The sequence below is a fragment of the Syngnathus floridae genome, chromosome 12 (genome assembly GCF_059516105.1).
Source record: "Syngnathus floridae isolate MCC-2025c chromosome 12, RoL_Sflo_1.0, whole genome shotgun sequence".
Classification (NCBI taxonomy): domain Eukaryota; kingdom Metazoa; phylum Chordata; class Actinopteri; order Syngnathiformes; family Syngnathidae; genus Syngnathus; species Syngnathus floridae.
In genome coordinates, this window is record NC_142424.1 from 1,693,666 (window position 1) to 1,707,774 (window position 14,109).

At 47.7% G+C, this 14,109-nt stretch overlaps 1 protein-coding gene across 3 annotated transcripts in view; it reads left to right on the forward strand.

Annotated features, from left to right (window-relative positions):
- Positions 1-12,884, forward strand: part of lamc3 (laminin, gamma 3) — a 38,891-nt gene extending 26,007 nt beyond the window's left edge. For all 3 annotated transcript variants that reach the window (XM_088392437.1, XM_088392438.1, XM_088392436.1), the window contains 17 exons: positions 1,047-1,274; positions 6,179-6,367; positions 6,432-6,677; positions 6,749-6,902; positions 6,965-7,107; positions 7,172-7,350; positions 8,501-8,678; positions 8,745-8,956; positions 9,828-9,904; positions 9,970-10,104; positions 10,233-10,395; positions 10,463-10,609; positions 10,672-10,774; positions 10,840-11,042; positions 11,100-11,240; positions 11,313-11,412; positions 11,612-12,884. In XM_088392437.1, the coding sequence (XP_088248563.1) occupies positions 1,047-1,274; positions 6,179-6,367; positions 6,432-6,677; positions 6,749-6,902; positions 6,965-7,107; positions 7,172-7,350; positions 8,501-8,678; positions 8,745-8,956; positions 9,828-9,904; positions 9,970-10,104; positions 10,233-10,395; positions 10,463-10,609; positions 10,672-10,774; positions 10,840-11,042; positions 11,100-11,240; positions 11,313-11,412; positions 11,612-11,874 (2,861 nt within the window). In that variant the 3' untranslated portion in view covers positions 11,875-12,884. The remainder of the gene's footprint in view (positions 1-1,046; positions 1,275-6,178; positions 6,368-6,431; positions 6,678-6,748; positions 6,903-6,964; positions 7,108-7,171; positions 7,351-8,500; positions 8,679-8,744; positions 8,957-9,827; positions 9,905-9,969; positions 10,105-10,232; positions 10,396-10,462; positions 10,610-10,671; positions 10,775-10,839; positions 11,043-11,099; positions 11,241-11,312; positions 11,413-11,611) is intronic.
- Positions 12,885-14,109: the final 1,225 nt, after the last annotated feature.

Genomic DNA, 14,109 nt, shown 5'->3' on the forward strand with positions numbered 1-14,109 from the left:
GGCGCAAACACCAGAAGGCACAGCACAATTCCCATTGCGCTGAAGCACAAAATTGAACTCTACACTTTATTAAAGTGTGCTTTTACTGTCTGTTGTATAAAGTACCATGTTATAGAGGGCTCTTTTTCTTATTAAAAGAGAGCGGAAAGTAATTTTGCTCTGAGCGTCCACCGCCAGGCTTTTAGCTTCCATGTAATGTCGCTGCAGGGAGACAGGGAACATGTGTCCCCTGGAGTTTACATTTTTCTTCCCCATTAAAAGCGGCTTGACATAAATGTCGAGAAACGGGTGGCGGCAAACTCGCTGGTCATTTAGCCGTCATCATTTTTCATGGGGATTCTCCATTTCATGTGAGCGGGGGTGGCGGCGGCGGCGGCGTTTCCCTCTGACCGAGGCGTGACGTCGTCCCGTTTGGCCGCAGACAGATGAAAACCATTGGCGGCGTAATGAGGGCGACGTGAGCGAAGAAGGCGGACCGTGACATGACCGCTTCTAACGAGTGGCCGTGCCGACATTCTGTCCGTTTTAATGAACGGCGCCTTCGTTTGCGGAGCGGCGGCGTAATAAGACGGGCCCGGATTGCCTCCTCGGCGGCACGCCTTCGGAATTTTAATAGCGCCGAAGAGGAGTCAAAAGTGTGAAATTAGGCGCCGAATTTAGATGAATGAAAAGATCTCCATCAATCGTGCATGTCAGAGAAGTCAAATTCCGGTTTTGGGTTTAAATTGCTGAGGATGTTAAGCACAGAGGCGCTAGATTTTACCCTCATTAAAATAACGACAGGTAACTAGATTCCTCTCTTTCTGTACTGTTAAAAAAAATAAAATAAAAGAGTCGGAGCACCGAAAGATGGCAAATGAGAGCAGCCTTGATGGAATTTTGACATGAAGGTTCGACGCGTCTGTCTGAAAGCCACTCTGGGACAAAAGTAGAAAATCATTAGCACAGAGGTGCTAGCGCTGGTTAGCATGTCTGCTTCCTTGGAAACCCAACTTCTTGGTATCTCTCCAAGTCAACAATGTCTTTTGCTTGTGTGTCATCTCCAGACACATCCCAGCTCTCGGCGGTCCATCTGGCCTCGGCATCCCCCGCCGCTGGCGAGACGGCGCCCCCTGCCCCCTGGGTGGAAAGCTGCACCTGTCCCATCGGGTTCGTCGGCCAGTTCTGCGAGCGATGCGCGCCCGGATTCACACGGGAGGTCCCGAACGGCGGCCCCTTCTCCACGTGCGTCCCTTGCGACTGCCATCAGCACGGAACTTGCCACCCAGAGACAGGTTTGTGATTGCCAAAGGATGCCACTAGATGGTGCCAAATCACTAATAATTATTCTTATTAGACACGGTTTTGGCCTAATCGCAAACCAATATTGTTTGTTTGCAATTTTTTGTCAATCCATTAAAATGGTGTCTAGAAGGGGGAAAACTAAATAAAAAAAAGAAAAAAGTTGCAGATTTCCACCTACTGCAAATGGATTTGGAACATCCAGTGTCCTCCCCACGATTAGCTGTAAAGCATAAATGTGACACTTTTCCCCCCCCCCAATACATAATTCACAAGTGAATTCTGTTTTATGCTGCTTTCCAAGTGTGGGTTTTCTGATTCACTTCCCGCAGGCGATGTTCTGTAAAATAGTAACGCGGCAGCCGTTGGGCGGCACAAACACGGCAAGTTTATTTATTTATATTGATGTGCGTGCGCAAGGCCTTCTTGGAGTGTCTTTTACGGAGTCGCGCTCTCGTGAGTGGAAAAGGCAAAAAAGAAAAAATAAGCAACCCCCTCCCTTTAGAAAGAAGACAGACAGATTTTTCTCCCATCTTTTATCGTTCCTCAGTCTCGACCCAGTTTGCAGACGCCGCCAGCTTTGCCTGCGACTGGCGCTTGCATTGTGTTTGTTATCAATTTGATTATGTAGGAGGGAGGTCATTAAAAGTGCAAAAAATGGACAAAAACATATTTATTTGATAGCTATTCAAATCTTTTTAGCATTACTTGTCCACAAACAGGCAAGACATTAAAATGTTTCTTCTTTATTGATTTGAAAGTGGGGGCAACCATTTGAAAGCTCGCTCCCGACCCCCATAGGGCAAAATCGGAACAGCAGCCACTATTGCGTATATTAAATAGGAAATGATTGCTTATTGTGTGAAGAAAAATGTATTTGATTGAGTTTGATTAATTACAAAAGCCTTAATTTAATTAGCAATTTTTTATTAATGGCGTTCTTCTGCTCCTTTTTCTGATTAGATTGGTTAGCCGCCACTCCGCCAACGACGTCTCATTTGCTTGCGGCTCTTTGTGTTGCGACAGGCTCTTTTTTTTTTCTCCTCGAAACACTCGCCGGCTTGTTCTTGCTCTTTTTCATCTCCCTTCCTTCGTCCTGGTTGCACCTGCTCTTCGCTTCGTCTTCATCCTGCAGCGCTTCCTGAACACTCTTTTTTTTTTTTTTTTTTGCGACGGCTCCCCTTTCATGTGTTTGCTCGCCCTTAGAAAAGAAGCTTTAATTGTAAAAGGCTTTGCAGGATGTAATCGGAATTTGCGAACCAAAACAGCAGCACCGACCGAGCAAGGCACATCTTCCAACATGAAGATAAATATATAGATAAATGTTATTTCTATCAATAGAATATTTTCCCACTGACATCCATTAAATGTTCAACGCATTAAAAAAAAAAAACTAGGCTGACCCTGAAATATTCACTGCTTTCATTCTTCCTCTTTCGAGTAACCGACAGTGGAATTACTTATAAAAAATAAACAGGAGGCAGAACAAAATGGAGTTATATAAACAGTACTAAGAAATTCCACAATGTTATGCCTCGGTGGAGCCTTTTCACTTACTTTCTAACTCTAGATTGTAAGACATTGACGGTGTTTACAGGAGGCTCACAATCTCATTTGCCTCCACGTTGACATTTGAGACCAACTACAATCAAATTCTGCCTCGTACCAAGTCAAGCGTCCAGTTGATGTCAGCCATTTTACGACACGTGGCAAAGCTAGCTGAGGACAAAGAAGGAGTCGCTGTGCAGTCACAAAAGTTCGATCCAAACTTTGTCGACTTCATTTGCGCTAATGAGCTAAGTATAGCTGGCACTTTGAAGATATTTACATGCCGCTCCTAGCACGCATGCTAATGATGAAACAAGCGTTACTTGGTGTCCTCTTGAGTCGCTTTTTACAACCATCCCATGGGGTGTCCTTTAGCGCCCGCTAGCTAAAATTAGCCCCGTCGCCGGGCTTCGATTTTACTGCACGAACAATAGAAAATATTGTCAAGAGAGTCAGTGAGGCATCCCCGACCCGCCCAGAATCCTAATCGCCACGTAATCACGGGAGGAGCACAAATGTGATCTGGGGAGCGGAATTTATTCAGCCGACGTGGCGGGAAGTCGGAGCTTCCTAATCGGGATTTATTAACGCTCGCCGCGTCGTGCCGCTTGTTTGCAGTCGCGCAACAGCAGTACATTGGAAAATTCATATTTGTGCACCAAATGAGAAATGTCACCCCCATCCTAAACAGACCAAGTGATTCAACTTTAACCAAACATACGTCTTTGTCCCTTCGTGGGGTTAGGGTTAAGCCCAAAGTTGCGGCTTTTTCACCCCCGGTGACCTCGGCCCCGAGCAGCCCAGTCGGCGATGCTCGACTCCTTTGTCAACTTCCCGCTAGACTTTTTGTGCTCATTGCCTCTGAGAGATGACATTTAAACATCCGTTTAAGAAGGAGGAGTGTGTGTGTTTCTTTTATCGGTAAACATGACTCTCAGGCTAGCATGCTAATGGCCTTAGCGTTTGCTTGTACGTTAATTGATGCAATGAGACAGGTATTCTCCTTATGAAGGCAGTTCTCATCTTTTTTCTCATTGCGTTTGCTCCGCTAAGAGACTCTAAAAAAAAAAGGGTTTCTTGTGTTTCTTGGCTTCTCCCACCACACTGCGGCACTTGTGACATTTAAGCCATGCAAAAGAGCCGCGCATTATTCCAGCCCCCCAAAAGTTGGCCTGGTACAAATGTCAACGTGACAAACAAGTATGTGCTGAACTCCGGACTGTAAGAATGTTATTTATTTGTTTGTTTGGGATTTTGTCTGCTCGCGGGCACGTGTGGTTAGCAGGAGGCAGCCACTGATGGATGAGTGCAAAAGCTGCAAACAAATCAGAGCGGTGGGGGCAGAGTTATTGCGTCTATACTTTTTTTTGCCAGTAGGGGGGGTTGACTATGAATCTCAAGGGTGGGATGTTATGTTCTTCCACGACCTTATGGAGCTATTTTATATTTTATCGTGAGTTATCAAAGTTCACCGGCACGCTCCACCCAATGAAAATTCCGAGGATATGCAATTCAGCTTCATCCATCTTGCTAGTATTTACGTTCAAATATTTTGCCGTCATACTCTAGGACAGGTTCATCTTGGGAATGGTCCATTCTAAAGAGGTTGTTGTAAAATACAGAATAGTATGGTGGCAGAATCATGTAAAATGCTCTCTGTTTTTGTCAGCATCAGCCATCCTTCTCGCAGCTTGTTTGCAGCTAAGTGAGCTAGCGCTAAACCCGAGGTGACCTCATTATGGTTTGGAGCCTGGCAAGCCCAGCCAGTCTGAGCCCAGTCTCAAGCTTTCTGGAAAGCGTCTACGGGGTTAGGACGGGTCGGCCGCTCCTGCAGGTCGATGCGGTCGCTCCGCTGGGATCTTCTTTAATGAGTCTGCAGGAGAGACAGACGCTCCCGACGGGGAGGGCGGAAGTGGTGCAGGGAATTCTCTTTGCAGAGTGTGTCCTGTTCCGAGACGGGCAGAAGTTTGACTTTAGCATTAGATAATAAACAAACTGAGAGTGCGCAACTAACCTTGTTTGCTTAGCGTGGATAGCGACGTCACCTGTACAAATATTGAAAACATGACAGAAAGTAGCATGGCCTTGCAACATTAGCATTAGCTAGCCTCGCTTGCTTAACTATTGAAGGTATCTTGGCCCCGTAGCATTAAAATTAGGCTTCATAACTAGCCTTGTTTGCTTCTCATGCTAAGCCTGCTATCTTAGCGTTGCCACGTTAGCTTAGCTAGCACAATAAAAAGTGTTTGTTGGATGTCGCTTCCAATCAAATTTCACCTTCTGCCTGTTGCCGTCTGAATCGAAATGGACAAAACGGTCTCGGAATGACAATGGCGGCGTGGCGCAGGCCCTTCTTCTGCCTCATATCCCGCTCAGTCATCTTCACACTCGGTAAAGTCAGCGTTACTGTTAAATTCATCATCGTGTCGTCGCTTTGCTACCATTTTGAAGACGATTCTTTGCCCCGTTTAACAAAAAGAAGTAAATCTACCAGGCAGTCGGATAAGGCGGAACGGCCATGTCGGTTTACGTTAAAATAACAGCTTCAAAGTCATCCAGGTGATAAAGCGTCGATAAAAAAGGGAGACCGCATCTCCACTGTCGCCGTGGCAACCTCATCTTTGGCTCAGCTTAAACTGACAAAAAAATATATAAATATAATCGAGTGAATCCTCATGTTTAATCATTTGACAACGTGGGGGTGAGAATAGTCCCGCCCGACACTTTAAACTCAAGTTGACTGTCTGGCCATGCTCGGTATTAAGTCGACGACTGCTTCCTGATCTTGCAGCGTGTTTAATATTGCATTGTTGCAGGCCTTGAATAAATAATGGCGACATCCCATGACGAGATGTACGATTAAATGAAGCTGCTAGCAACTTCAGCACGACGTGTCACGTTCGGCGCCGATGCAATTAGATAAAGCACTCGCCGGCTTCCGTGATTTATCATGTTCACCCACTCTTGCAGCATAATAACTCATGAAAACAGCATAATTAATCTGGGATTTTTCAAAAAAAAATGTTTATGGACACAGCTCCAGGATTTAAATATGTTTTTGTTATTGTTTTGCCCGGGACTACTTCATAGGCATGCTAATCTGCCTGCCGCTAGCTCGAGGGAATCACCTCCCTCCCTTGAAGGCAATTACGGCCTGGCTGAGTCCGCTTGTCTTTCTCGGAAAGAGTTTTGGAGCCAAGTTGAGATGAGTGTCAAGGACGCAGCGCCTCCGGCTGGTGAATGACCAGAACTGCATCTTCTGTGTCCTGGAGTCATTTTTGGGAGGGGCTCAACATGTCTGAAAATTGATGTTAGTTTACAGCTTTGCTCATTTTTATTTCTATTCCAGGCGAGTGTGAGTGCTCAGACTTCACCGGCGGGCTGACCTGCGAGCGCTGTCTGCACGGTTACTACGGCAACGCTTTGATTGGCACGCCGGGCGACTGCCAGCCCTGCCCTTGCCCCGGTGGAAGCGGCTGCGTGCAGCTGCCAGAGTTGGACCAGGTGCTGTGCACCGACTGCCCCGCCGGACAAACAGGTGAGCGGCCCGCTCCGCTGGAGCTAACGTCACGGTTTGACTCCGCCCTCCCTCCCGTCAACAGGTTCTCGCTGCCAGATGTGCGATGACGGTTACTACGGCGACCCGCTGGGGCGTTCGGGGACGGCACGGGAGTGCGTCAGATGCGACTGCAGCGGTAACGTGGACCCCAACGCGGTGGGCGTGTGCGACCGCCTGACCGGCCGTTGCCTCAAGTGCGCGGGGAACACCGAGGGCGAGCGTTGCCAGAGCTGTCGCCGAGGTTACTACGGCGACGCTCGCAGTGACGCGCCCGGACTGAAGTGCAAGCGTGAGTGGTCGGTGGAGTCCACCAAAGTCCACCGAAATATCTCCTCATGTCAAATTGATTGTCATCTCCAGCGTGCAGCTGCAACCCCGCAGGAACCTCGGGCCACGCTACGGAGTGTCACCCCGAGACGGGAAGTTGCACGTGCCTGGAACACGTGGTCGGGCGGGACTGCGGCCACTGCCAGGAAGGCTTTTTCAACCTCCGGCCCGGCGTAGGTTGCGAGAGGTAAAGCCACGCCGAGGAGAACTCCGCTAAAGAGCACTTTGAGGAACATGGGCTCCCTCCAGGTGCTCGTGTCACCCCATCGGTTCGTCGTCCGTGACCTGCCACCCGGTCACGGGGCAGTGCTTGTGCAGAGGCGGCGTGGAGGGACGGCTGTGCGACGCATGTCGACCGGGCTTCTTTGGATTCTCGTCACGAGGATGCAGAGGTACGCTTTTTTTCCAGATCGAGCCCGCTGCCAGATTTCCAACTTCTGCTCGTTCTCCCGGCAGCTTGCGACTGCGACCCGATGGGTTCCGTCTCCATGCGCTGTCACGCCAACGGCACGTGTCCGTGTCGGCCCGGCTTCACCGGCTCCAAGTGCGACAAATGCCGGCCCAACCACTTCCTCCACCGAGGCACGCACCAGTGCCAGGAGTGTCCCGCCTGCTACGGACTGGTGCAGCAGCAGGTGCGTTCACAACTAAAAGTTCAAGCCCCCCCCCCCCTCAAAATACAAAGCTCCAAAAAGGCCAATCAGTTGAAATAAGAATTAAAGCTTCCCCGAAGGCCCTTTAGTTGTCGAAATAATAATAAGAATTAAAGCCCCCCATAAAAGCCAGAATGAACTGTGCCAATTAAAACCACCTCCATTTTGTTGCCGCGATTAACAGGCGAGACTTAAAGCCTCAGACGACACCAATTAGTTGTTCGATTAATAATGAGCGCCTCAGAAAGGTCATCTCATCACTGATAATCAGGATTAAAACTACATTCAGTTGCTGGAGTTGTCGGTAAAGAGGAAAGTAAGCATTCTCTCGCCTCGCCCGCCCGCCCGCCTTCCAAGCGGCGGCCGGGAAAAAAGACAAACGAGCACGTCGGCAAAATCGGAAACCGAGGAGGATCTTGAAAGGAAAAAGCCGGTTAAAACAATGTCAGCGGTGACAAGTGTTCCAACCTTTCTGGGGAGGGAAAAAAAAAAAAACAATGCCTCCGACTGTGGACAAATGTCCCGCACATTGACGGAGTTTTTTGGTGAAATCTCATATCTGGAGAAATTCCCTTCCCGCTTTGTTAGATATGAAGCGGCCTTTCATTCACCACTTATCTGACCGTTGTTATTCATTTATTCATTGCTTCTGTCGGAATACTTCATCTCCCGCCTTGGGATGAATAAGAACAGCTTTTTTTTTTTTGGGTTACGTTTTTTGACACTGAGTGATAAATCGCGGTGGGTGCTTGCTATTTATCTTTTTTTTTTTTTTTTTTTTTGCAAAATGGGCTAAAAGGCAATGGCGGAAAAATGCTGGCTCTACTGATATTTCACTGGAACTGGAAAATTTCCTGAAGCGACTTTGCCCGCTTATTCAGCATCAGTCCGAGTTATACAGACCGGAGTCACGGGATTTTTTTTTTTTTTTTACAGGAATTGTGAAAGGCGCTAAAGGTCGATAAATGGCGAGCATGTGTTCATTCCCTGCTTATCTTTCCATTGCGATTCATTTATTCATTGCTTTTGTCGGAATGTCGCATTTCCCTCCTCCCGATAAATAAGTCCCATTTTTTTTCTTGTTCGTTCCATTTTTGCACACCCCGAGTGCTAAATGCTAGCGTTGTTCCAGGCGGAAAAGCTGAGGACAAGCCTGCAGGACGCCGAAAAGCTCCTGGCCGGTTCGGATTGCCGAAGCCGATTCAGCAAGCGGCGCCCCCTGCTGGGATTTCCCACCGACGCCACTCACGAGAACCTACAGGACGGGCCAACGTTACCCAACGCGCTGGAGGAATTTTTGGCTCTCCAAGGTAAACGCGGACACACTCCTGGATTCCAATTCCTTTTTTTTTTGGGGGTCTTTTCTTCACTTCCAGAGGCTCAGGAGGCCTTCGTAGGACAATTCTCCTCGCTGGAGGTGTCCGCGGGCGCGCTGGCGGCTCGCCTGCGCGACGTGTCGGCCGCTTCCAACTGCAGTGACGAGTCCAAAGAAGAAGGAGGGGCGTGTCGGACGTTAGCCGGGATCGCACTGATGGTCGGCGAGGCCCAGACGCAACTAAAGAGGGCCACAAAGGACCTGGACCTCATGGTGGGTTCTTTATTTGAAGCAAATCAAAGTAATATTTTTTTATATAACTATTATTTATTATTTTTTAATTTTTTATTTTATTATCGTTTTTATATTATTTTGTAAGATTTTTTTAGGAGGCGGCCATTGACAGATCTAGACGTCAAAGATCCATTTTCATCGATGGCCAAAGTGGCATCGTCAAAATATCGTCTCTTCCGCGTTGAGTTTTGAGTCATACGTGTTTGACGAGGTGCTTTAAGGCGGCGGCGCCGCCGCCGTAAAAGGAGGATTGCTTCCAACCTTCTGGAGCCCAGCCACCTTTTATAGGCCACCAAATCCCCACCAAAGCAAACCTTCAAAGCAAATCTTTTCATTCCTCATCCAGCCGCCTCCTCTTCATCCTTCTCCACCTTTTGAGCAGCGAAATCGGCAGGGAGGGAAGACAAAAAAAATGTGCAGGCGGGGAACCAAGGCATCAAATTTTGATATATTTTCCACATATTTGTTTCATTTGCATGATCCCAAATAAAATGGAGACAGGATGGCAGGAGACGATGATGATGTTGTTTTTTATGCCCCCGCTTTGAACCGTGGAAGATATTAAAAAGTTCACAAGGTGAGTCTGGCGACATGGCAGGCCACCACTTTCCCGCAGACTGCTTCTCTGAATGGTGCCAGACTTTTAAAGTTGCAACCTATTTTTAATTCAGTTCCCAAACTTTTGGGTGCGCACGTCTATCATGATTAAACCGTTTTTTTTGTCATTGTCTGATGGCAAGGCACGACCACAAAGTCAAGGACGCATCTCGAATCACTCAACAGTGTTTATTCTCCCCCAAAAAAATCTCAATGAGCCCGAAAATAATCAAAAAATGTGTTTCCTGTCTAGGTCATTCCTTTTGAAATTGATTCGGGATCGAATCAATGGAAGATGATGGTGAACGAGTCTCAAGCCCTCAAGAAAAGGTGAGTAGGTCACTTTGTCTCGCGTCACTCGTTTGTTCAACACTTCCCATTTGACGCACTCGTAGCCACGAAGACGCCGCCGAGCGCATGGAGGTCGTGGCCGGCAGGGCGCTCAACACTTCAAAGCACGCCATCGCCTTACTGACGGACTTCCTGGAGGACAACTCCACCGACGAGTACGTCGAGGACCTGACGCGACGGTAAGCCAAGATGTTTACGCTCGAAAGTATTTAAAATGACCAAACGGCTTTGGGTGCTAGCTTAATGCTAACAGAAAATAGACTAGACCGTTACGAGGCTAACGGTCTTCCAAATGATGTCATTTCAGAATGACCCAGATGCGGCAGCAGCGGCAAAATCTCACCACCTGGGCGAACCAAAGCGTTGCCGACGACGAGGCCCAACAGAAGGACGTCGTCGGGCTGCGGCTCGCCCTGCATAACGTCACGTCGCAGCTCCGCCGCACAAACGCCAGTCGAGTGGTTGCCGAGGTAACAGCCGTCAATGTAAAAAAGCCGTATCGTTTTTCTACTGCTGACTTTTCTTGCCGCTATTTAGCACACCGGCTCTTTGTTGGAAAAGACTCAAGAACTGGATCAAAGCATCGGCTCCAAAGACGACCTCATCGGCGAGATGGCCAACGACACTCGCAACCTGGCGGCGGATGTCAACGCTAAGCGGGAAATTCTAAAGGATGCAGTCGAGGTGATGAAATTCGAGGCGCTCAGCGAACGTCAGCGTGCTGATTGCTGTTTTGACTCCTTCAGCTGCAAGGGCGAGCTCAGTGGGCCAAAATGGTTGCCTTGGCTTCGGTGGTGGCGGGAAAAGGGGCGGAGTCAGAAGAAATCAGCCTGCATCGAGATCTTGAAAGTGAGGCTGACAAAAAAATTGGGATGTTGTGGCAACCTTTTGTATACTTTTCATTTTCCACCCAGACATGGTGCGCGAATGGCCTCCTCTGCAGACTCAGACTCGGGCTGCTATGAAGAAGAAAAAGCCCCTGGAGGGTAAAGTTCTGGCCAGTGTCACCAAACTGGTCTCGGAGATCCGAGAGACCCTTCAGCCTACGCGGGAAAACTCCCGCCTGGCCAAAAACGTCTCTCAGGAAGCGGAGCGTACCGCCGACACCGTGGCTCAGGTACGCAAACGAGAGCTGAGCTTTGTGAACGATTAAACCACCTGCATGTGATCCTAGGAATCGAAAGGCCTCCTGACCCAAGCCAAGCACACCAGGACCGCCTTCGCCCACCTCGGCTCCCACGTGGAATCCGCCTTGGAAAGTCTGGACATGCAGACATCGCGAGCTGAGAGCGCAAAGGTTCACATGCCGTCCGAGGTACGGTGTCGTACTTACCCTAGTCGCCCGAATGGTTCAATCCAAATATTGAGGCAAGCCTTAACGTTCTAGTCGGCGCCCCCTCTGGCCGACGTGAGGAAGGACATGGAGGCGGCCAAGATGCAGTTGGAGGCCTACTCGCAAACCCTCACCCAGCTCATTGACAAAATTGGTAACTATTATCCCAAAAAAACAATTCAAAATGAATTGTTAGTTAATGAATACAAATTTAAATAAATATATTAATGAAAATGAATTGTCTTCATAAATGGACTTTCAAGAACCACAAACTGTCTACCAGAGCAGCCTTTGCGTGGGTTTGCCATTTGCCGTTTTGCCATTCTCTCTTCAATCTGTCCTCTCGGCCGCAGACGCCAGCGTGCCTCTGGAGCGTTTCCAGCGCATCCTGAACGAGACGGCGCGGCGCCTGAGCACGCTGCGCGGCAGCGTGGAGGGTCCCCCGCTGGGCGCCAAGATCGGAACCCTGCGCGCGGCGGCAGAGGGCCAGCGCAGCCGCCTGGCGCTCCTGGAACAGGAAGTGCAAGAGATGCTCCGGGAGAGAGACAGTCTGAGGGACATCGCGCTCCACTTGCCGCCTTCCTGTGCTGAGGCCGGCGGCAAGCGCCGCGGCTAACCACGGGACTAAAGGAGACGCCGGTACTTTGACCTCAGAGTGACCCGACTCGGACGTCATTCTTTTGTGCTTTGCGTTGAGATGAGAACACTCAAATGGAGCTGCTGCTGTAGGCCACAACTCGCACCCAGACGCTCACATTGAAAGAACCGGCTGACTCAACTATAGCTACTGATGTCATGCACTAGGCCACGCCCCTTTCAAAGGCACACATCAAAACACGCATGTACAGTATTTACACTGTAGAACAGCAGTTTATTTTTTTCCAATGTCTTTTATTATGTTTTCAACAACGCAGTGCTATTTTCTTATAACATATAAAAAATGTTTTAAATACGACTAAAAATAATTTTTGGGGGGTCTGACAAGAATTGATTTATTTACAGAACGAATTAAATGATGAGTCGTTTTTATGAGCCACAAAGGTTTTATTTTGAAAAGCGCTGACCAGCCACAGAACAACGGCCATAACATCAGTCACTCCAAATCAGCAGTAACTTCAAAACACAACTCCACTGACACAGCAGTTGACATTTTTTTCATCGTTTTGCGGGTATTATATGAAAATGTTCTTCCTGTGAATGCATCAGGTGAAAGCATGTAATGGCAACTTCCCGCTGCGCCACTTTTCTGGCAAAATAGCAGCAATCTTTTCAAATCAGAGATCTTTTCACAGTGACACTGCTCTTCCCTTCTGGTTGCCTTTTGGCTCAAAGCACAAAAATATGTCAGCAATGATGTGGGGGCGGAAAAAAAAGATTTAAAAAAGCAAAAATAGATATGACGAAAGTACTCTGAAATGGCGTCCTCACCGCATTTGCTACAACAAGAAATAATTAAAGCAACATACCATGTTAAAATGAACACGCGGTTTAAAAAAAAGCCCTTTTTTTACATTTTGTCCAAATTATAGATGGTCAAATATGGAAAAATGTGACTTAGCACATAACCTGTACAGCTCATAAATGTTCAAACGTGATCTATAAAGTAAAACATGTGCGGTGACTAAGCGACTTTGTCATCGCCTTGCTTTGTGAACGATTTCCCTATACGCCCGAAGCGCAATTAATGGTGACACCTTGCAAAAAAAAAAAAAAAGCAGCGGCATCAGCAAGCTATTAAACACCAGGACCTGCTGAGTCAGTGCAGTAACGAATGCCACTGAGTCACAGCGGGCGTTTGTCCACGATGGACCCCTTAATCACCGCAAGGGCGGCCATGATGAAAACAGACCCAAAATGCTAACAAGAGTTAGCTTGCCTCAGCAATCGACCGGTGTTGGCGTTAAACTACCTTTTTTGCAAGAACTTTTTTTTTTCATCAGCTTGCACAATACATGATTGAATTAAGCAGATCAATATTGATAACGCCCGCTTCATTATTATCGCGGTCAGGGCACATCCTTTGGTGTTTTGCAGCTTGTCACATCATCTAATTAAAACGTATCGAACCAATTAGTCAAGTCAATTAGCCCGCTTGTCTGTTTCGCACCAAGGCGAGCAAACGTGCGAGTCAGCCTCGCAACGCCTAAATTTGTAGAGACAAAATGGCCTTCGTAAGCACAAATTGTGACACCGGGCGGTGTCTTTTTCAGTATTTAATTTGATTCGATTAAAAGCAAAGGAAGCGCCGGCCTCTCATTAATCAGCAGGTTCACTTTCATGCTGCTGTGCCAATTTGTTTTGTCTTCTTTCAACACTTTTGCCGTGGCCCCAAGCAGTGCCATAAATTGGCCAATTAGTGCCCCACAAACCAGGTAGTATTTTTAAAATTAAAAAAATCAACCCCCTAAGATGGTTTCACTTAACTACTAGCTACTTAGGAACAATAGACAACAAAGTCTGAATTTTTGGCCCATTTGCAATTGTCCTTTAAAGGCAAAGTCATCCTAGAGATTATATCCAATGGTTTCTAAATTTGAAGCACAAGTTTTCATCACTGCATGTGGGCGCAGTATGGCAGTGAAATTTAATGACTTGCCATAAAAGGAGAATCTGTAATAACTCAGCAGTTAGCACTCCTCCCATGTTGTGTTAAAACTCGGCCCCAAAAGCCAGTTTCACTTTGCAGCATCCAATTTGGTGACTGAGTCGATCATGAGTGGACCCACAAAAATGTCTCAAGTGCTTCAAAGTCGGCCATTTTGTTTCAAAGAGGCCATTTAAGAGTCTTTTGGCTTCTTCCAGCTCATGCAGGGCAACTAACCTCCCAATTTAGGAATATTCATGCAGCACC